The 23130-nt window shown below is 40.9% G+C and overlaps 2 protein-coding genes across 2 annotated transcripts; both read right to left on the reverse strand.

Annotated features, from left to right (window-relative positions):
* Positions 1-286: 286 nt before the first annotated feature.
* Positions 287-3968, reverse strand: noxo1b (NADPH oxidase organizer 1b). The gene is made up of 8 exons (XM_010905584.4): positions 3810-3968; positions 3625-3705; positions 3447-3519; positions 3064-3247; positions 2702-2892; positions 2210-2323; positions 1920-2037; positions 287-1636 (listed from the first exon to the last, which is right to left on the reverse strand). The coding sequence occupies exons 1-8, from the start codon at positions 3897-3899 to the stop codon at positions 904-906; spliced, it is 1584 nt and encodes a 527-aa protein (XP_010903886.2). The 5' UTR covers positions 3900-3968; the 3' UTR covers positions 287-903.
* A 12544-nt stretch (positions 3969-16512) lies between these two features.
* LOC105031263 (glucose-induced degradation protein 4 homolog) lies at positions 16513-23081 on the reverse strand. Its single transcript, XM_010905590.4, has 6 exons — positions 22667-23081; positions 20486-20545; positions 20212-20319; positions 17404-17505; positions 17143-17273; positions 16513-16985 (listed from the first exon to the last, which is right to left on the reverse strand). Exons 1-6 carry the CDS (start codon positions 22853-22855, stop codon positions 16922-16924), a joined length of 654 nt encoding a protein of 217 aa, XP_010903892.1. The 5' UTR covers positions 22856-23081; the 3' UTR covers positions 16513-16921.
* Between the last annotated feature and the right edge of the window lie 49 nt (positions 23082-23130).

The raw sequence follows: 23130 nt of genomic DNA on the forward strand, positions 1-23130 counted from the left end.
ACACTATAATGAAGCAATCGAATAATCAAAGCTACTGAATAATTGCTGGTGTTTCCTCCAGAATGTTTTAAAACAACTTTTTGCATGTGTTTGTTGCCTGGCTCCCATGGGCATCAGTTGTCATGTCTTAACAGGGACCAGGTGGTGGTGGTGTGTGATGTCTGTGTGTAAATGCCTGAGGAATTTTAGAAGCTGTTCAGATTACTTGTGAAATTGTTGATTCTTGGCATATTAAGTATATAAAAAAAGAGAAACAGACCAAAACATTACTTGAAAAAGTACGGAATTCAATGTATGATATGTTGTTTATTGCATAAACTCTGCAGACACACATATATATAACACAGATAGAAATAGTCAATGGTTACAATATAATTCCATTATGGATTAACAGACACCAATACAAAAATGGTATGTAAAAACCAAAATACATGGATATTTGTCCACTCCAAAGAATATACAAAAAATAATATTTTTGTGAAAATTGTTTGCATGCTTGTTTCAGCTGAAATTGCTGTAGTGATACAAGTACAAGTAGCAGTATTGGCTAGTAATATTGGTAAGATAAGTAATATTTTGATCCAAACATGATTTTGAGTTGAGCCTACTCATATTACGAAGTGTGGGTTTAAAGGTAGCTCCATCCATTCCTACCATTGTAACCTTTTGACTTTTCGTTCTAACTGAAACAGTTACAGGCTAGTTAAATAGCACATTTAAAAGTTTAAGACTGTAACACAAAGGCCATCTCGACTCAAATGTAACCCTATAGTCTCACAAGCCTCACTCGTAGTTTGCGCTGCATGCAAAATCAGGTGGTGGGAGACTGGTGTCACCCTGACACCCACCGATCCCAATGGTTCTAACCCCATCTCCCAGGTTCCGCACCTCAGCTGCTGGCCTCTAGATGCTTTGAATGGGATCCTGCTGGGAGAACAAGTTCACCCTGGAAGCCAGAGCAGCTTTGCGGGTCATAGTGGTACACCGAGTCAGGATCTCTTGGACTCTGGGCCGCGGGGGCACCCTGGGCGCATCCACGGGCATCTTACTGGATCTGGTCTTTGAGCAGGAGCAGAGGCTCTCATTTGCCCTGCTGTAGCTGCTGCTGCTGCTCTCCCCTGGGTGACCTGAGGACTTGGGGCTGTGCGGGGGCCCTTGTGGTTCCTCCTCACTGGAACAGGAGAAAGAAGTCCTCTGGCTCCCATCTGTAGACTCACTGCCTGATGAGCTGAAGTCAGAGTCAGAGGAGTCTCCTACATTTAAGCAGCTTTGGCTTGACGGATACGGTTTTGACAGGTCATATTCGTCTCTTTGGGATGCAGGGACAGTCCGGCCAGACGGGGTCTCAGACAGGAGCTCCAGAGAGCGGGTCTTTTGGAGTCGGGAGGCCTGGTATTGATTACCCACTGGCTGGGTAGATGTCTGCTGCTGCAGCCCTGTTTTCTCATACAGGGTGGGTGGACAGCGGTTGCCAGATTGGATGCCTCCGCTGGATTCTAGGCTAGTGCCATTAATATGGGTTGCCAGACTTAATGAGGAACTATGCAGCACCCTCTGTAATGTGTGGAGGCCAGCACATGGGTAGTTGGAAGGCTGCAGATACATAGAGGGAATGTACCCTGCCCTGCCCTTATACCTATAGGGGAAAAGAGTAGGCTTTGATTACCATCAATCATTCCTTTGTGAAATGGAACCATCTTAACTCTCCTTAATGTATTAGTCACCAAATTCCACTTTAAGATAACCATTGTTGCTCCACTCATAATGTATTCATTTTTGGTTTCTTGTTACATTTTATTTCATAATTTTTATGCAAATTTGTTCACATTTTTATGCTGACTATTTGAGATGTTGTATGTTGTCAAAAATCCCAGGCCAGACAAGGAAACAAAGTCTAAGACAGTTAAACGTTGACACACCTAATGAGCCACCATCCATTGTCTGATTTTTTCAGCACCTCGACTGCAGAACCAATGGGTACAGACACTTCGTCATGCTTCTTAGTGGAGTAACTCCTCACAGCGCAATAGACAGTTCCTGAGGGACAAACCAGAAAGACAGACATTAGAACAGACATTTATCGCTCCATCAACACAGCTTCACAGACCAGGACCAGACAGAGAATGTTACGGATGTGGGATGTTTGATTTATCCATGCGCTGACTGTTGATAGGTCTGTGAACAGCATTTGCAATTACAGGTAACTTACCCCCCAAAGGAATTCCATCCAGCTCATCTTCATCCTCCTCTTCCTCACACTTCTCCAGGTACGGCGCAGGGAACCAGGCTAGCTGTTTATTCTCATTCTCCACCAGCCACCAGCCTAATCAAACAAAAACAGGCCAGGACAGAAGTGTTTTTATGGATTATCATGGATGTTTATGGATGTTCATAGTATATTTAAATAGGTATCTTGATTTCTAAGCTTCTCCCAAAAAGTTTAAACCCATTTCAGGTTAATACTCTAGAGAAATTGTTTAAATGAAAGTATGAGAAATAAATTAAGCGATAGCCAAGGGTGGTTCAGTAAATTAAGCTGATGCTTTTGGTGCACATATACTGCTGCAGCATGTGTTTGATTTTCGGCCAACAGCTTTCAGCCCACCGTCTCCTTTATAGTTCCTGTTTCCTCCCCAAAAGATATCCCCCACCGGTGAGAAAAATAAGACATAGAGTGAGGTAGATCAAAGACAAATCTAACCTGCTGGGTCTTTGATAAGCACATCCAGCCTCTCATCCAAGGCCACTTTAAAGGGCCTGTTTTTGGTGTCCTTGGTCTCGTAGGAAGCCACACAGCAATAAGAATGGGTCACAAAGGGGTGCGTCACATTGCCCATGCTCAGATGCTGCCCACTCATGACCCCCTTCTCCTCCAATGGCATGACCATGATGCTGTTGAAAGGGGAAACAAACAGACATTAACATAATTTTAACCGCCGGCAAATTTCGTTAAGCAGAGGAACTGAACAATTGACTATTCAGACTAGTGAAATAAGAAGGCTGATGTACTAAAAATGACTTTCCAAAAAAAAATAACCTGAATGACATGAGGGATTTCTTCACCTGTTCTTGGTAAAGTCGGCCTGGAGGTCGTGGTTTTTAGGACAGAAGAACTGAGTGACATCTGAACTGCGAGCCACCACATGGTCACACCGGAGCAGCTCATTGCAGTAGTTCTCCAGTAAATTCATTTGACGGACTGACCAACTAGGACCCTTCTCCTGCATCTTCCTCCTCATTGTAATGGCTGAGGTAGAGAGAAATATAGCACACATTATTTGAAAGAAAAATGGCATCTATTTTTATTGAAGCAAATTGAAAAAAAAATATATTCAATCTTTTTTAATTTAATATGGAAGATAACATGAATATAATGTGTTGATGATAAAGAAAGTTTGAGGGTAGTCTGTAGAGCAGTCATGAGACATTTGAAGGACCTGACTTACCTCCAAATTTTGGAATCCTTCTGTCTCTCTTGCGTAATGGATTCTCAACAGGAAATCTCTTCTTCAATTGTCTCTGTTGAAATAAGAGATTTGATTTTAAATGAATAACTGTGATGACTCTGATATAAATGTAATCATAACTTTTATTTTCTTGTATAGGATAAATGTCAAGACTTACATGAAAATTCTTAAAATCAAGGAATGATCTGTAGACAATGACTTCACACCCATCTGACCACGATATAGAGGTCATGAACATCTGTGGATTGATACTATATAGTTAAATGTGAAAAAGAAAACGAACGACTGCATTACGAATGAAATACTACACAAAATACAAGTATAATTTATATCGTGGTTTACCTTGACTCTCCCTGACTCTCCATGCATCACCCCAATAATCCGAGCACTGATGGCAAAGCGCATCTTGTCTCCCAAGTCTGAGTTATTCATATTTGTGTCGATAAACTACACTTTGTTTCTGCCCCTGGCTTTCTTTCCGAGTTCTGTTTATACTTTGGGCAAAAGGGCGGAGTCGGTAGGCACACCTGTCTCCGCGATATGGGATGCTCTGGAAAGTATTTGGTTGCTCTTGAAGATGTGTGTGTGTGTGTGTTTGTTGAAGTCCGGGACAAATATTTCAAACACGTTGCGTATTACGTCAGTTTCACTTTTTCCATGCTGTGGCCTGAAGCCTCAATGGATTTACGTTGTCTAGGAAATCTTTATTTTTTTTCATAAACAATCGACCACTAGTAACAATCAATTATAAAATAAACTGTAGATAGTATTTAGCTTCAACCAATAAATGAATGTATGACATTACACAAAAGTGATGCGTTGGTAATGATTAGCCTGAACTGAAAACCAGTATTTACTCATCCACACCCAGGCATTCCGAGCCAAGAATTTGAAATAATTGCAAATGTCAATTAATTCTACCTTGTGCGCTAGTTAAAAACATGTTTTATTCTGAAGCACATTACAGGAGGGGTATCTGACAGCATCCGGCATTTCACCAAAGCTGGTTAAACAGACGTGTTTTGCCGTCTGTATCCATTGTAGCTAACACGAAAGTAATTAACAGTTGATCTTCAGTTAGAGACCGGACTTTTCTGAATGTCTGGTGTAGTGACTGGGCAGCACAGACAGCGTCAAATAACTGTTGTTGTCACTGGGATCGGATAATTGCAGGTTGAAACCTCTGTTGTTTTCTATACTCAGTAAACATCTTTAGAAAACAACCCGAGTGGTAATAGCATAAATATTCGCTGAACAGGCTCCCACACCAACACACACATGAACGTGCCACACACACTTCCGCATCTGAGGGTCTGAAAATGAGCAGGTGAAAACAAAGGCTACACACTGCATCAGACAGCTTAGGTAAAATAACAAAAATCAGTGGACTGAGTTCGATGGGTGATTGACAACTCTTCAGTTACCCTCTAATTTCATAACATAAAATTTCATAAAGCAGGTTTTTACAACCATGTCTCACACCCTTCAATAACAAGTCAACAGATCTTTTTTTTTTAACCAAAAATGTTAGTGTCCAATGTTTATGTTGCCACGTCGTTTTTTTTTTATGGTTAAAATGTCTTATCAGAATTTATTAATCGACTAGTCATAATCTACTAGTTAATTAATCTTCTGGTCATTAATCTACTATTTATGCATGGAACTACTCCATGAATAATAAACTAACTTGGCAGAAGTGTTCTGGCCTCCCTGGCTGCCACAGACCTCATCCTGGCTCTGTCTCTCTGACTTCTAATCAAAACCCCTTACTGCACGTGCAATCACTCCACACCTGTCATCCACTTCTAATTTCCCTGTCAGGACTAGATGGGAAGGCAAGGGGGTCGGGGTGTGTGTGCGTGGGGTGGACAGTCCCAGGTGTCTCTTCAAAGTCGGGGTGATGACGGGAGGTTGGATGTGAGGGGTGTGGGCATTGGGAGTGCGTCTGAAGGGGTGCCAGACCCCTGACCCCATCAGTAAAGGTCAGCTCTCTCAGGTCCGGACTTGATGTCAACAGTCACCTGGAGCCGAGCCACATGCGCATCACTGGGCCGGACACATGAAACACCAGGGTGGTTTGGCTCCCTGTCTTACAGGACAAACACGTGTGTCAGCACGTCATACACGACTGCTCATACCCCAGTGGTAACCAGCTCTGGTTCTGGAGAGGAGCAGGGACATCTTGGTTTAAACCACGTCAGTGTTGTTATCTTCAGCAGGACTTTTGGAAACACAATTACTTCTAACAAATCTAACAAAATCCCTTTTTCTGAGCAAATGTAGAAATAACATCCGTGTGTGTGTGTGTTTCTCACCTAACTATATTATGGGGACAGAAATGCCTCCAAACTGTCCCATATGGAAAATAAATATATTTTTGCAATGCAAAATGTATGTAGAATATACAATTAATATATGTCGAATACATTTAACTTCATTCAAAATACATTTCAGGTATCAAAATGTATTTCACAGTTTACTCCGAAATGTATTTGAAAATGTATAAATACATTTCAGTTTTGTCCAAATGTATTTCACCGTCAAAAATGCTCTCATTATAATATGTATTTTGTATAGAAAATACATTACAAAAAAATTTTTGAAGCCCATAAAAAAATGGATTTTTAAGATCCTGTGAAATAAAAATATGAAATGTAAATACCGACATATTGATTATATCACATTTAGGTTTTGAAATACATTTTATAGATATACATTACCAAAATATATTTCATCTTATGGTCACAGATATAACATACTATAGCAAACTTGGTAAGACCACTACGACCACTAAATGAAATAATCCTATTTGGAGTAATGGTTAATGCGCCTCACTATGGAACATAAATTGCAGGTTTGAAACACAGTCTGACCAATATTAAAATATATTTAGACATGCATTTTAAAAATGTATTAAATTAAAAAAATATATATATATATTCAAGCGGCCAATTTCAAACATTTCAACATATGTATTCAGGAATATATTTTCCAAATGTGTTTGGAAATATATTTTTCTAATGTATTCAAAAATATATTTTTCTAATGTATTCAAAAATATATTTAAAATACATTTATTTTTTGTATGGGGTGGTTTAATCATAAACATTTGACTTGTAACAATACAGGCTAGGGATTGCTGGTTAGGTTTAGGGTTAGGTTAAGGCCTGAGGGCGACTGTGAGTTTAAGCCGAAATGTCAGAATACTGAGGTTAATGTCAGGGTTAGTGTAAGTAGGACAGTCAAATTTGGTGACCCAGTAGAAATATGTGATTTAAGTAAACTTGTGTGTGGATGTCAAACACATATAGGAGTGGTCAAACAGAGAAAGAAGACAGGAACATTTATTGTGCCTTTTCATGTAAAACACTAAATGATTGAGAAAACAGTTTTTGTGAGATATTTAGCTTTTTAGATTAGATTCTACTTTATTGTCATTGAACAGTACAAGTACAGTACAATGAAATGTGGTTAGCATCTAACTAGAAGTTAAAATGGAAGTGGGCAGGTAATTTGCAAGTATTAGGTATAGTGTATGTAACAAGTGGAATGTATTGATGTGCAATGAGGGAAAATACAGGGTATTGCAGAATGAACATTTACTCATCCAGAATGCTAAAACTAAGACATGTTTTAATATTAATTAGGTTCCCTGATAGAGGTTTAATAATCCTCAAACATGACTGAGACACCAACGAAACTAAAAGCAATATAGATCCTAATGAGAATGACCAGGAAATGTTTTAAGCAAGAAATACATTAAATGATTGAAGTGATGATTCAACACGTCCTACTCTTGGATAGGGGTAATCTTTTTTTTTTTCTTCCTCATGAACCATGACTGAACCATGAAAAGCACGATGGGTAATGAGTGAAAACAAGCTTTACAAGCTTCTGGTCGGGAAGGAAATCTATGACATTCCTTGCCATTTAGGAAGTACTTGATTCAGTTTTCATTTACAACAAACATCAACGAAATCTCAAATGCGATATGTTCAATCGGGTTTCAACTCTACGGATAGATTTACCACAAAACGTTTAGGTAAGACAGCAATTGTGCCAACTCTCTTTCGAGGCTAAAGCCAACAACTCGCTTCAACTTCCGACTATAGCTGTTGTCAGTCGGGGTCAAATAGACGATGCAGTCATTATATACATGCACTTCATCTTACAACCCATTGATTATGCAGAACCGAACTGAATAGCTTAAAAGTATATAAAAAGATCACCATAATAATACTGTAGGAGCAAGCCTGCTAACCCTGTTGTCTTTAAGCTAACGTCCATAGCAGCTATAAACAGTGCGTTACAGTAGCCTAGTTGAATGGGGTGGGTCCAAACATGATCACCAAAAACTAAAACTATATATGATAAGTATTGAAATGATGACAACTTGCTACTTATTAGCTAAGTTCTGTAGACTGCAACACAACTGTCCTGCCGTCATTACATACGTACGCACCAGAGAATCACCGTGACATGCATAACGAATGATACGCTGCGTTTCATAAATAATGTACACGTAAAGGATTAAGTCAAGACAGTTCATATTCAAGTGTTTATCTGTCAATATGCGCATTCAACGCGTCAGAGTTTAATTTTTTTCAGTTTGTTCACACGTTAATTCTGAGACGCAAAGATCCAATATAGGAGATTTTAGCTCTGCATTTTAAATGCCTGTACAGGACCGAATTTCTGGTTAATTTCCTGCCTTCGCGAACAGTTCAGGCGATGCGCCAGTATGTGCTGTAGCTACTGAAGTTTGTAGCCAGTATATGCTCAGCTAATCTATCTACTCCCTGGCCAGATTAGATACGCGCACTATTGGCAGTCTGCGTCTTTAACCACAACACAAATTATGGTCAGACATTAGGTCTACTTGACCGGCTGCGTTTACGCGGTAAGGCAAAAACTAAAGACAAATGCCATGGACAATATATGCCACAGAACTGCTTCGGGTTTTGTGAGCTTTGAATGTTTGCAATACATGAAATCAGCTGATTGATTTTTAACGTTAGTGTTTCTTCCAGAAGAACAACTCCCAAGTCAGATTTAAGTAAAGAATTAAGTATTGTTCTCGACTAACCAGTGCACTTAATACAACTTGACCATGGATATCTTCAAGTTTCAAATGTATATACACTCGTAATAGTGTTTCATGGGAAGATTTTAAAATGTTTGTTTCCAAGATTCTAAAATGTTTGTCTCATGGAAAAGTTGGTGTGATGTGCTATATTTCATAGTCGTGTCAAAATTCTCCGCATACCAAGTAGTTAATAGTTAAAGCGATTACATAACCTTAATATCTGTACCACGATGCCTTGACACCATTAGGCCTAATTTTTGCATTTACCTTTTTACCACCGTGTCAAACGAACATCTGGGGCCGGAATAATAATATGTAACTTAATTTTTCCATCACACACGTGATTAGTTGTAATACTCGATTACGGGACTTTACTTGCAAGCTGTGTATGGACATTCGGTAATTGATCCTTTTTATCAACGGCCTGGCAGGAAATACCAGCCAGGCCGTTGTGTCAACACTTACCTCCCTACCATTTCGGGGAAGTAAACAATAGAGATCCATTGTGGGGACGTGACAAGACCATGTGGTTTGCCTACCTCCAACTGCATACCAGAAATGGATTAGGGGTTTTCAGACCTGTGATAATCTATGTGGCCAAACCAAAACAAGTATTGAACTATTACCACATCAGATGTACAGGTCAGTATATTTTCATACAAATGCAACAACAATATAGTCAGAAGGATCCAGGACAAATTATATGAAGTAATTGGAGTTCTGTTGTTTCTGGAAAGTTCTTCTGTAGGTAATTGCAAAACTATGAATGACATTGGAACCATATATATTTAGTGACTTAGGTGTTCATCAATGTGGGTTCCACTACAGGTTTTCCCAACTAAATTTAAGCATTTATCTCTATCCGGTGGAGTGTAAGTCTTTCCAGAAAAGAACCTGTGAAACATTACTAAATTAAGTATTCTATTTAGTAATTATATTTCCATATTGTCTGTTTGTAACAAAATCCCAAAATTCCATCCATCCATCATCTTCCGCTTATCCAGGGCTGGGTCGTGGGGGCAGCAGTCTAAGCAGGGATGCCCAGACTTCCCTCTCCCCAGACACTTCCTCCAGCTCTTCCGGGGGGACACAGAGGCGTTCCCAGGCCAGCCGGGAGACATAGTCCCTCCAGCGTGTCCTAGGTCTTCCCCGGGGTCTCCTCCCGGTGGGACGGGACCGGAACACCTTCCCAGGAAGGCTTTCCGGAGGCATCCAAAACAGATGCCCAAGCCACCTCAGCTGACCCCTCTCGATGTGGTGGAGCAGCGGCTCTACTCTGAGCTCCTCCCGGGTGACCGAGCTTCTCACCCCATCTCTAAGGGATCGCCCAGCCACCCTGCGGAGAAAGCTCATTTCGGCCGCCTGTATCCGGGATCTTGTCCTTTCGGTCATGACCCAAAGCTCATGACCATAGGTGAGAGTAGGAACGTAGATTGACCGGTAAATCGAGAGCTTCGCCTTGCGGCTCAGCTCTTTCTTCACCACAACAGACCGATACATCGACCGCATTACTGCAGAAGCTGCACCAATCCGTCTGTCAATCTCCCGTTCCATCCTTCCCTCACTCGTGAACAAGACCCCTAGATACTTAAACTCCTCCATTTGAGGCAGGCAGTCTCCACCAACCTGAAGTGGGCAAGCCACCCTTTTCCGACTGAGGACCATGGCCTCGGATTTGGAGGTACTGATTTTCATCCCCACCGCTTCACACTCGGCTGCAAACCGTCCAAGTGCATGCTGAAGGTCCTGGTTTGAAGGGGCCAACACGACAACATCATCCGCAAAGAGCAGAGACGAAATCGTGTGGTCCCCAACCCTCCCAAAATTAACTATTTCAAATAATTTACATCATTGTAGTTCAGATAAGGAAATCAATAAAATTAAACAAGGCCCTAATATTTGTATTTCACATGACTGGGAACACAGATATGCATCAGTTGGTCACAGAGGGGGGAGGAGAGAGATACAGTGGATCTTTTACCTTGACCGTGTTTCGACCAACCCTCTTTGCTTAATCCTTGTCTGTGCTTTTGCCTTTACCAGCCCTTTTGGCCTGCTAGACCCATTTTCGGCCCTGGACTATCCCTCCTCCGTTGGTCGTTGTGTACCTCTGCCCTGCCGTCCAGCCTTTCCGTGTACCGACCTGTGCCTGCCTCTGTGTTTTTTGCCTGTTGCCTGCTCCCTGTGTTACTACATTAAAGTGCATGTACCGCGTTTGTTCCATCTACTCCTGCCTCCCTGGTGTATTCGTTACAGTATCGCAAATTCTAGGTATGCAGTGAGGGGAAAAAAGTATTTGATCCCCGGCTGATTTTGTATGTTTGTCCTCTGACAAAGAAATTATCAGTCTATAGTTTTAATGGTAGGTTTATTTGAACAGTGAGAGAGAATAATAACAAAAAAAACCAGAAAAACACATGTATAATTTTTTATAAATTGATTTGCATTTTTATGTGTGAAACAAGTATTTCATCCTCTCTCAATAAGATATTTCTGGCTCCCAGGTGTCTTCTATACTGGTAACAAGCTGAGATTAGGAGCACACTCTTAAAGGGGATGCTCCTAATCTCAGTTTGTTACCTGTATAAAAGACACCTGTCCACAGAAGCAATCAATCATATTCCTCTTTGGCATCAACTCAACTCACTGTGTTTGTAGGAGGAGGAATGCTGACTATGATCCCAAGAACACCATCCCCACCGTCAAACATGGAGGTGGAAACATTATGCTTTGGGGGTGTTTTTCTGCTAAGGGGACAGGACAACTTCACCGCATCAAAGGGACGATGGACGGGGCCATGGACCGTCAAATCTTAAGTGAGAACATCCTTCCCTTAGCCAGGTCATTGAAAATGGGTCGTGGATGGGTATTCCAGCATGAAAATGACCCAAAACACACGGCCAACACGGCAAAGGAATGGCTCAAGAAGAAGCACATTAAGGACCTGGAGTGGCCTAGCCAGTCTCAAGACCTTAATCCCATAGGAAATCTGTGGAGGGAGCTGAAGGTTCAAGTTGCCAAACGACAGCCTCGAAACCATAATGACTTGGAGAAGATCTGCAAAGAGGAGTGGGACAAAATCTCCCCTGAGATGTGTGCAAACCTGGTGGCCAACTACAAGAGACGTCTGACCTCTGTGATTGCCAACAAGGATTTTGCCACCAAGTACTAATTCACGTTTTGCAGAGGGGTCGAATACTTATTTCCCTCATTAAAATGCAAATCAATATATAACATTTTTGACATGCGTTTTTCTGGATCTCACTGTTCAGATAAACCTACCAAATAAAATGACAGACTAATCATTTCTTTGTCATTAGGCAAACATACAAAATCAGCAGGGGATCAAATAATTTTTTCCCTCACTGTATGTAAATGTACTTGGAAAATGTGAAGGATTTGGGGTTTTCTGCTTATTTACTCCTGATTCTAGGAATTGTCCAACTGGGGTTTCAGGAAAATCTGGGAATTTAATCTGGGAAAGTTTCCCAAATGTTACTCCACCAAGTACAGGTGACTCACCATGCATGGTGTTTTTGCGTCTGATCTGAAAATAATTTGGGATCAGTGTCACCACAGTGTTGAAATGCATCTAAGATCCTGAAACTTAAGAGTGCTAACATGTGACATCAGGTGTAAATACACCAGACACATTGTAATTTGAACAAAGAAATGGGCTTCAACAGAAAACCATTAGAAAGGAATCACCTTAGATATGTAAGGAAAGGGGTATTAATGCTCACCCTTCAACATAAAATGTATCCTGATTGTGCTCATTAAATTTGGTTTGACTTTGGATAACTTATTATTATTACAATTCAGTACTGAGTATGAAATTTAGTATTGATATACTTTTTCTACTTAACATTATAATGTCAAAAAAATTGTTGAACTAACATTTTTACACACTCAGTATTCTTCTGGAAATAAATGTATAATCTACAGAAAAATGGCTTGCTTGGAAAGAACCTCAATTATTTACAGAGATATAGATATCTATTGGTTCAACTCTGTGTCACATCACAAAGACCATTAGAAAAGGGTTTTTAATGCTGCTCATTCTATTCACTAGTAAGGCATTCAATGTCATTGTTTCCTCAAACCCATCAATTAGTCTAGTTGGCAGGGTCTGGACACCACCCTTTCTGATGGCCACACCACAGGTGGTGAGGAATGACATGAACACCTCCACCTCACTGACTATTAACACTCAGGGCCCCCAAGCGTATGACCTCTATGCTGTTAAGATAGCATTACAGCGACTGTGCCCATAACGTGACTAAAGAAATTCTGCATGCCACCCTGGGTCCTCTTCAAATACTATTCCTGCACCATTGAGAGCCTCCTGACCACCGGTATTACAGTATAGTATTTGGGAAAGGCTTCTCACAAGGCAAGTCCCTACAATGTGTGATGAAGATGGCCCACCGCATCACAGGTTCCACCTGGTGTGTTGATTCCTGAATGCTAATTTGCTGATAGCATTGTGTATGAGACTGTATACCACCGGTATGACATCACATCACTTTTTACTGCTCTAATATTGTTGGTAACTCACCTAAAGGATTATTAGGAACACCATACCTATATTGTGTTTGACCCCCTTTCGCCTTCAGAACTGCCTTAATTCCATGTGGCATTGATTCAACAAGGTGCTGAAAGCATTCTTTAGAAATGTTGGCCCATATTGATAGGATAGCATCTTGCAGTTGATGGAGATTTGTGGGACGCACATCCAGGGCACGAAGCTCCTGTTCTACCACATCCCAAAGTTGCTCTAATGGGTTGAGATCTGGTGACTGTGGGGGCCATTTCAGTACAGTGAACTCATTGTCATGTTCAAGAAACCAATTTGAAATGATTCGAGCTTTGTGACATGGTGCATTATCCTGCTGGAAGTAGCCATCAGAGGATGGGTACATGGTGGTCATAAAGGGATGGACATAAATGGTCAGAAACAATGCTCAGGTAGGCCGTGGCATTTAAACGATGCCCAATTGGCACTAAGGGGCCTAAAGTGTGCCAAGAAAACATCCCCCACACCATTACACCACCACCACCAGCCTGCACAGTGGTAACAAGGCATGATGGATCCATGTTCTCATTCTGTTTACGCCAAATTCTGACTCTACTATCTGAATGTCTCAACAGAAATCGAGACTCATCAGACCAGACAACATTCTTCCAGTCTTCAACTGTCAATTTTGGTGAGCTCGTGCAAATTGTAGCCTCTTTTTCCTATTTGTAGTGGAGATGAGTGGTACCCAGTGGGGTCTTCTGCTGTTGCAGCCCATCCGCCTCAAGGTTGTGCGTGTTGTGGCTTCACAAATGCTTTGCTGCATACCTCGGTTGTAACAAGTGGTTATTTCAGTCAAAGTTGCTCTTCTTAAATCAGTCGGCCCATTCTCCTCTGACCTCTAGCATCAACAAGGCATTTTCACCCACAGGACTGCTGCATACTGGATGCTTTTCCCTTTTCACACCATTCTTTGTTAACCCTAGAAATGGTTGTGCGTGAAAATCCCAGTAACTGAACAGATTGTGAACTCCTCAGACTGGCCCGTCTGGCACCAACAACCATGCCACGCTCAAAATTGCTTAAATCACCTTTCTTTCCCATTCTGACATTCAGTTTGGAGTTCAGGAGATTGTCTTGACCAGGACCACACCCCTAAATGCATTGAAGCAACTGCCATTTGATTGGTTGATTAGATAATTGCATTAATGAGAAATTGAACAGGTGTTCCTAATAATCCTTTAGGTGAGTGTATATTGGCCATATACTGCAACCGTACGCGCCTTATTGTTTAATTTTGCCTAATGAAGACCATTCTCAAAAGCCATTCTTAAACCAGCTATGTGTATTTAATTTGCCTACCTTTGTTCAGATAGGGACTGTAGCAATGCAGAGTCTCCCATACTCAGAAATTTAGAGACAGTTTATATCACTGTAAACCATCAGACTGCTGAACACTTGATATGTCATGTGCTAAACTGTCATTACAAATGCACCCACCCATGCAACAACCTGGGAGACATTATAGGTTAACTGCTAAGAAAAATCTAGATTTTTTAACCAGGCCAGCTCAGGGATTTGATCAAGCAGCTTGTCAGTTATTGGACAGATTGCGCTAATCACTACCTGCTGCCGTAAACATTAAAATGGCAAATAAATCGCAACATCCATGGTAAGATAGCCTTTTGACAACTACAGGCCTCTAAACTTTGCGGTGTAAAAGTGCTCTAACCTGCTGCATCAAGCCCCGAAAAAGGCTTCAAGGTTCCGGAACCTTCAGGGGGCAGCAAGCAAGACCAGGCCTGCATCTACACAGTGGCCTCTCATTGGAACCTGGAGCACACCAACTTGCGACTGCACCCGAGGACTCACTAGGCCGTTATAACTGCCGTGTGGATGGTCCTTCACCACCTTACAAATTACCTTTAAACGGGTGGAACCCAAAATGTATCTGCATTATTATTAGTTGTAAAGTACCATGTTGTTTTTAACATATACATTATTTTCTTACACAAAAAGCTGATGCAATGTATTTAAATCTTCTGTGGTAAGACAGTGTATAACTACCCTTGAATTACACGGGCTATTGAGCCATGTTATCATGCTACTGGTCAGGGGAGCACTCTTCTACTAGCTTACCCAAGACAGTAATGAGAACACCTTAACCAGTCAATTGCTTATTTTGTTCCCAGGTTACAAAGGAGAGGAGACGTGGATTTGATGCCTTTTCACAATTGCGTCCGTGCCTTTTATGCACAAGATTATTTTCTTTATTTTCCTGGACAGGCAACAGTTGATGTTTCCTGGTGCCAGGAATGTTTTCCCCAGCTCTTAATCCTCTCTTTATGAAGGTACACAGAACATTGTCAGGATTACCACTAGCGGGCATTGGGAGTAGTTAGGAACAGGGAGCAAAAAGTTAAAATATTTTTTTTGTTTAAAATGTGTGTTTTCGTATGGAGAAATATCACTGGACCCATTACTGGATTTGACAGGGTAGGTCAGTCAATAAAAGTCATAGAAAAACACAATATGTTTCAATATGATTTACTCCATTCCTCATAACTAGCCAGACCACATCAATCAGCTTTCAGTTCATACATACCAGGAGAATACATCTTGAGCTTTAAAAAGATGGCACAATAGCATTAACAGAGTGAATGTAATAGACAAATACATTGTATTTTTAGACAAATACATTTCCTTTAATGGGATATACAGATATACATTTATAATACTATCATAATCAAATTTGGTTTTGGAAAACTAGAGGTTTATGGTTGAAGTCAATAGTGCTACTGTTGCATAACAATGTTGAATAATGTTGCATAGTTAATGGTGAGGGACAGGGACACCCGAGGGAAACGCACATTTGAGAGACAGATACAAGATTTTGTTTTAATGAATGAGAGTGCAAAGTAAAATTCTGCTGACTACATTGGGTTAGTAACAGGATTCAATGTCAAATTCAAACATTACCTTTTATGTTACCATATGGATATACACTAGGTTAGCAGTGCCACAACTGGAGTTAAAAACAAAACTGTGTGCAAATTAAATCAACAATACAACAACTACAAGCACTCTTTTATGTCACTTTGTTAGTCTTTCCCACAGTGGCCTCCAGAAATTCATTCCAGAAAGTAATGGAGGCTTTAGGATGGGTAAGAGGTAACTTGCAAAATCTCCTTTGCAGGCAATTAGAAAAGTTAGCCTAGCTTTTAAAACAAAAAAATACCAGTCATTCAATGAGCTAGTATTTACAGCTCCCATCCAAAACATGCCTGGCCTGCACTGTATTTCCAACACCAAATACCTTTACTCCACGTGCTGACTCTTGGCTTAAAACAAAAATCCAGCTTTTTAACAGGGCAGACTCCTGGAAGAATCTGTTCAGCTCAGCTTGAAATTGGCTCAAAGCAAAAGCAGACATATCCCCTTAGTAAGAAGGAATCCCCAGCTTTATTTATAAAGTGTCCAACAATAGAAAGCAGCAGAGAAAGAAAACAAGCTTTTAAAACCAGACGTTAAAAAAAAAAAAAAAATGAAAAAAGAGAAAGCATCACACCGCTGCAGCTATCTGCCCCCAATCCTTCCATGAGTCAGAGCAGTTAGTTTCCGGTCTTCTCCATCCATCCGTCAATCAATCCATCCATTAAGTCTCCACTCAAACTGACCTGCTTCGTCAATCCATCATTCCGTTTAGTTTCCTTCCACGGAAAGACACACACCCCTTTGGTTGTGGTACCAACAGTTTCCATGAGGCCCACCGTTCCCAAGTCTCAGTAGCTTCTGCGGGCCTCTTGCTCTGCCTTAACGTCCACCTGTGCCTACAGAGCCACAATGCCTGGGTCACCGGAACTCATAGATCGCTGCACTGTGTTCTGGAACATGGGTGAGGTTCAGAGACTGGTACCTGTTAGGAGAGAGACAGACTGTGCTAGCTACTGGGGAGTCAGGAAAGAGATGCATTGGCTGATGGTGAACAGGAATGTGTTCCAAGTTAGTATGGTCTGGCTACAGCGCATCTGAACCAATACGAATTATTATTTAAGTATTTAGTCCCTTGTTACCATTCTGAGCTCCTATGGTAGTAGTATCCCTCTATGGTGGCTGTAGATTTCTGGAAGCAGATGTAGTAGAAACCAGCAAAGGAAGCTCCGCTGATGTCTTTAATGGTGTGATCAGGGACCAGGAACTGCTCCTGTAGAGGACAAGACAGCAATGCAGCATTATAACAGTACAGTCCACCAGTATATAGCACAGAGACCAGGTCCCCCAGAGTTTTCTTGGTAATGGAAGAAAAGGTGACAAATGGTCACATCTGAGCTCACCTTCCACCTCATGAAGATGTAGTCAGAGTTCTTCAGCTCTTCATAGTCAAACTCATCTGAATTGAATGTCTTTGCATACTGATAGAAGGCCTGAAATTTGCCCTAGAGCCCAATCAGAACATTGGAGAAAAAAAAAACATTTACAGTCATAATTTACCTGTACTACTACACCTTACTTGACAACTCAACTGCTATCAGACTCAATGAGTACGATCAAAACCACTGTACCTTAGTAACCTTGAAACTGAGAAAAAACATGTTTTGGTGTCAAAAGTATGTAGGTTCAGGTTGGAGGTGCAAGACAAAAAGACTTGTAGTGTGCAACCCTCTAAACCAGCATCAGCAATCTAAGCAGTAGACCATTGTGATTACAACCTTCAGTACATTTTATAGGGAGCAAGGGAATGTATTGGAAAGCACACAGAGCCTAAAAATCATGTTATTTTATCAACTAAATATTATGTGCAAACTGTGCCCCAGGTTGGCGGAGTGATTTCACATATGGCCCAATGGAACGCCTGCTTCAGAGTACCAGGCCATGCAGAACAAACAAGCCAGATGTCGAATGCTGATAACCGGCTATGCTGTGGCTGCCTAGAGGTGAAACTTTACCGTATGCCAATTAAGTATGGTCTATCACATTGGGGCTACATCGTGTTAATGTAATTAGCCTACAAAACATACGCCATAGGCAACAGTGGATATCAAAAGTCATCTATGCAAAGGATGATTGAAAATGCAGCTTTTGCTTATTTAAAGGCTGAAATCAAGAAAATTCATCAGACCCTTTTCACCTTTAATGAGATCTTATTAAAGTGAAAAACGTTGTATTTCTCAGAAAATAATAAACTGTCAATACCTTGTTTGTGTAAGTGTTCACACCCAATAACTCACTTTGTGGAAGCACCTTTTGCTTGGATTACAACAGTAAGTCTGTTTGAACAGGTCTCTATTAACCTTTAATAGAGATTTAGCAATTTTATCCCACTCTTCTTTTTGAAGAAAAATGTGAGCTTAGTCAAATTGCAAGGGGATCTCCTGTGCAGTCCTCTTCAGGGCAGTCAACAGATTTCCTACAGCTGGGACATTCCATGGTATCTGATGATTCGTTTTGTTTTTTCCTTTCAATTAAATCCAACTAATACCTAGATCACAAGGTGAGGGGAGGTCCTAACTAGTTTGTGACTGATCAATCAGTTATAAGGTAGGTGCAACAACCTTCAGATAGACAGCAGACCAAGGAATGAGTTGGACATCTGTGATCTATAGGATTGTGTTTACAGGACCTGACTGGGCCAGTTCAGGAAATTAATCTTCCCTTTTGCAAGCCAAACCATGGTTATTTCAGATGGGCCTTAGATCTTTGTCAAGCTGAAAGGTAAAATTATTCTTTCACTTCAGCTTTCTGGCAGAGGGTAGCAGGATTTGCACAAAAATATATTTGGAGATGTACATTGTCCCCTCTATCCTGACAAGAGCCCTGTCATAGCTGAAAATAAACTTTAAAATATTTCCCAAGATCACCCATGTCATCTAACAATAACAGATTTGGAGTATCAGTGTTTTAAGATCAAATATTAAACAATGTGCTCTTTGTAATTCAGCAATATGAGAACTGGTCAAGGGTCTTAATATACACAATTTTAGAATGTATGTTTTTTAAGTATTGGTTTGCTGATATACAGTATCAGGATGATATTGGCTTTTTGTATTCCATCTGGCCTTGCTTACTGATACTCTGATAGTCCCTCTGCATAGCACAACCAAGTGCACCCTCTAGTGTTGACTGAATACTTCAGCGCTGCCTCAGCCAGCCAGGGGAGACATTCCATGCCTAGTTGAGGAGTTCTGCAGCAAGCAGGCCAATTCTCAAACAGTAAGGTACTGTATAGAGAAACAGATGAGTTGGCAGTAAACAATGTCAATAACACCAATCAAGTTGCAAATATAAAATTCAGCAATGACCGCTTATGTTGATGAAAGATTTCCCCCGGGGGTAATGCTGGCCAGTACAGGAAATTGTTTACTGTAGTTATTGATGGAAAATACATAATTACTGTCATTACTCCCTTTTTCCTACGGATGCTCCCCTTGTTGGATATTATGTACAATTACAGCTTCCTAAAAACTATAAAATCGCCATTGAGCTAGTTATCGGAAGTAAGCAGCAAAAAGTCATCTTTGCAAAACATGCAACTGAATGGGTTATAGCCTCTCTACTCAATCGCAGTAGAATCCCAGAAGTTACAATCAGCCCATTCCTTGACAGATAGCTCAACTAGCCAACTGGCCAGGCAGCAATAACAAAATAGCAATAGCAAAAATCTAGAAAATTACAAAATAGTAGTTTCATTAACATTCGTGATTACAAATCATGATGAATGAATGAATGGGGAACTGATTTAGTTAACTGATTGCAAGTTATTTAGCAGACTAACAGTAGTGAGCACATACTTGCTCATACGCTCCTGTGATGGGATTGGAAACCCACAACACTGGCACTGAAAACGCAAATGCTGACCAAATGAGTTAAATATGACCGGGGGGGACCAGTGGGGCACATTCACCTTATGCAGGTTTTACCTTTAAGCACTTCCATCATGCAATTCTAATATGTACAAATTACTAGTGAAAAAAACTAAGCACTAAAACTACTGCTGCTTGTTAGCCATTGTAACCCAGTCTTGACAAATGGGAAAATAGCCTTTACATTTTATAAGTAATCTGTCCTTGAGATGGCAATGCACCTCCTCCTCCAAATTTACATTGTCTGGCATAGGCTAAATTAATGTTCATCCTTTGACTTACCCAGTGCTTGCGATCCACATCTTCATCAGCATCCCACTTCCTGGTTAGAAATTGACGCTTTGTACTGATAATCTCACCAGCAAAAAACGTAGTCAAAGTGGGGTACTCCTATGGAAGAAAAAAAACACAACAGACTCAGAAACACAGAAAGGAAAAAAACACAACAGACTCAGAAACACAGAAAGGATCACAACTAGTTAAAGGCTGGGAATCAAAACAATGTGGAAACTGAGTACAATCTAAATTTAACATGTTTTCAATAATTAATTCTTACCTCTGTCAACCCTTTGATCTTCAAATAACCACACAAATAGGAGTCTTCCATGGTCACATGCTGAAAGACAAAAAACAAGACCTAAGAACAGGGCAAAAAAATACAGAACAAGACAGTATTTCAGTGTTCACTAGCTAGGTCGTTAAAATGAATAATAGATTATTCAATGTGACCATTTCCTGGAAGTGTGGTTTGTAATATTTTTGTGATATCACATCGTAAGATGACACTGGCAGTAACACACCTTTGGTTGTCTAGAACTGATTTTCTGAAAGCTGTCATTAGGGTACATGTACAGATCTTGACCAGAATGGCTTACCATGGGAGCATATACAGTTAAGCCTGGAAATAATTGTACACTGACAAGTTTAGTTATTTTGGCTGAAAGTTCTGTAATTAATGTCCTGAAAAATATTCAAGTTAAAGTTAAATAATGAATAGGGGCTTAAAGTGCGGTCTCTCAGCTTTAATATGAGGGATTTCACATCTGAAATGGAGGAAGGGTTAAGGTATAACAGCTCTATTTTGTAGCCCTCTCTTTTATAAGGGACCAAAAGTAATCGTACAATTAACACAAAAACTGTTTCATGGACAGGTGTGGGCTTTTCCTTCATTATTTCTTCAACAATTAAGCAGGTAAAAGGTCTGGAGTTGATTCCAGGTGTGGCATTCGCATTTGGAAACTGTTGCTGAAAACCCACAACATGCAGTCAAAGGAGCTCTCAATGCAAGTGAAAGTGCATCCTTAGGCTGCAACAAAAAATATCCATCAGAGAGATAGCAGGAAAACTAAGAGTGGCCAAATCCACAGTTTGGTACATTCTGAGAAAAAAAGAACGCACTGGAGAGCTCTGCAACACAAGAAGGCCAGGACGTCCATGTAAGGCAACAGGGGTGGGTGAACATAGGATCCTTTCCATGGTAAAGCAAAACCTCTTCACAACATCCAACCAAGTGAAGAAAACTATCCAGGGAGTAGGCATGTCATAATCCAATTCTACCATAAAGAGAAGACTTCACGAGAGCACATACAGAGGGTTCACTACAAGGTGCAAACCATTCCTCAAAAATAGAAAGGCCAGATTTTGCCAAAAAATATCTAAAAAGCCAGTCCAGTTCTGGAACAGCATTCTTTGGACAGATGAAACTAAGATCAACCTTTTCCAGAATTATGGGAAGAAAAGTATGGAGAAGGCTTGGAATGGCTCATGATCCAAAGCATACCACATCATCTGTAACAACATGGCGGAGGCAATGTGATAGCATGGCCATTCATGGCTTCCAATGGCACTGGGTCACTAGTGTTTATTGACATTGTCTGCTCAGATTCAGCAAAGTTGATTGGATGGTGCTTCATATTACAGATGGACCTTTACCCAAAACATACTGCAAAGTCAAAGAAGTGGAATATTCTCTAATGGCCGAATCAGTCACTTGATCTCAACCCGATCGAGCATGCATTTCACTTGCTGAAGAGAACTTAAGGCAGAAAGACCAAAGAACAAACAACAACTGAAGACAGCTGCAGTAAAGGCTTGGCAAAGCATCCCAAAGGAGGAAACCCAGCTTTTGATGTTGTCCATGCGTTCTAGACTTCAAGCAGTCATTGCCTGCAAAGGATTCTTGACAAAGTATTTAAAATTAACATTTTATTCATGATAATGTAAAGGTTATGTTATGGTACAGACCAACTGCGAGTGGCAGTACTGAGCATTTACAGTTAAATAGAGTGGCAGTTAGGAAGGCTTTTGTGATCCAGGATGGTGGACAGTCAGAAACCCCCACCAATGGTTGCATGTTGATTTACATATTTCTTCTCTAACCTTAACCACAGTACTGTGATAATCAAACTTAAACCTAATCTTTTTTTAACCTTAACCCAAACCCTAACCCCATTACTATGATGATCTAACCTTAAATCGAATTCAATTTATACATTTTAGCAGCATTAGTATTATGACATGTTTGTAATATGACATGCAAATTCGATTCAAATCTGGAACAAACACATTCAAGTAGCGCATTGTAATGTACCCAAACGTAACGCAGCATACGAATTCGGCTGTCACGGTTTTATGTATCCTAACTTACGGATTCCCTTGAGGCCAGGTTGGTTTTGACATGTCCTTAAAATCGCTAAACAGCTGACTTGCAAATGAAAGTTTAATGAATTGTACTCGCCTGCAAAACAACCTCGACATCGTACGAGTTGCCTTTGCTCTTCTGATGTCCTCGGAATTTAGAGCCGCTGTAAAGAAGAGAGGTGACAACCCCGGGCTGGTGGGTGTTGATCGGGGGAGGCGGGATAAGCGAGGCCGAGGACGTAAAGGCCATGGGGGTGTTACTGAAGTATCCAGCAGGGACGGGCATGTTTCTGGTACCACCGGGAGGACACCGACCGCAGTCAGTGGCCGTCCGGGCGATAGATGTGGGAAGTGGGTATAGAGAGCACGAATGAGGCGGCTCACCTAGTCCAAATGGCTCCAAATCTAAGTACTTCAATCACCACCAATTTCCAAAGGAGAAACTGGACTTGGTCGCGGGCGCCATAAGGCAGCAGCATTCTCCTCTCTCATTAGTCAAGGGATCTAACTGGTCTAAAAGCCCGCTATTCATTGGCTTATGTAACGCAATGGTATCTGGGT

The sequence above is a fragment of the Esox lucius genome, chromosome 5 (genome assembly GCF_011004845.1).
Source record: "Esox lucius isolate fEsoLuc1 chromosome 5, fEsoLuc1.pri, whole genome shotgun sequence".
In the NCBI taxonomy this organism is placed as follows: Eukaryota; Metazoa; Chordata; class Actinopteri; order Esociformes; family Esocidae; genus Esox; species Esox lucius.

What these genes read in the sequence shown, in the direction of transcription:
- noxo1b (XM_010905584.4), bottom strand. Translation starts at nt 3,899, where the DNA reads ATGAATAACTCAGACTTGGGAGACAAGATGCGCTTTGCCATCAGTGCT. An exon ending in AAGGATTCCAAAATTTGGAG is followed by an intron (nt 3,248 to 3,446) that starts GTAAGTCAGGTC and finishes TCTCTACCTCAG; the next exon opens with CCATTACAATGAGGAGGAAG. An exon ending in GCTTATCAAAGACCCAGCAG is followed by an intron (nt 2,324 to 2,701) that starts GTTAGATTTGTC and finishes TTGTTTGATTAG; the next exon opens with GCTGGTGGCTGGTGGAGAAT.
- LOC105031263 (XM_010905590.4), bottom strand. Translation starts at nt 22,855, where the DNA reads ATGCCCGTCCCTGCTGGATACTTCAGTAACACCCCCATGGCCTTTACG. An exon ending in ATGTCGAGGTTGTTTTGCAG is followed by an intron (nt 20,546 to 22,666) that starts GCGAGTACAATT and finishes TTTGTCTTTCAG; the next exon opens with CATGTGACCATGGAAGACTC. An exon ending in ACATCTTCATGAGGTGGAAG is followed by an intron (nt 17,274 to 17,403) that starts GTGAGCTCAGAT and finishes TGTCCTCTACAG; the next exon opens with GAGCAGTTCCTGGTCCCTGA.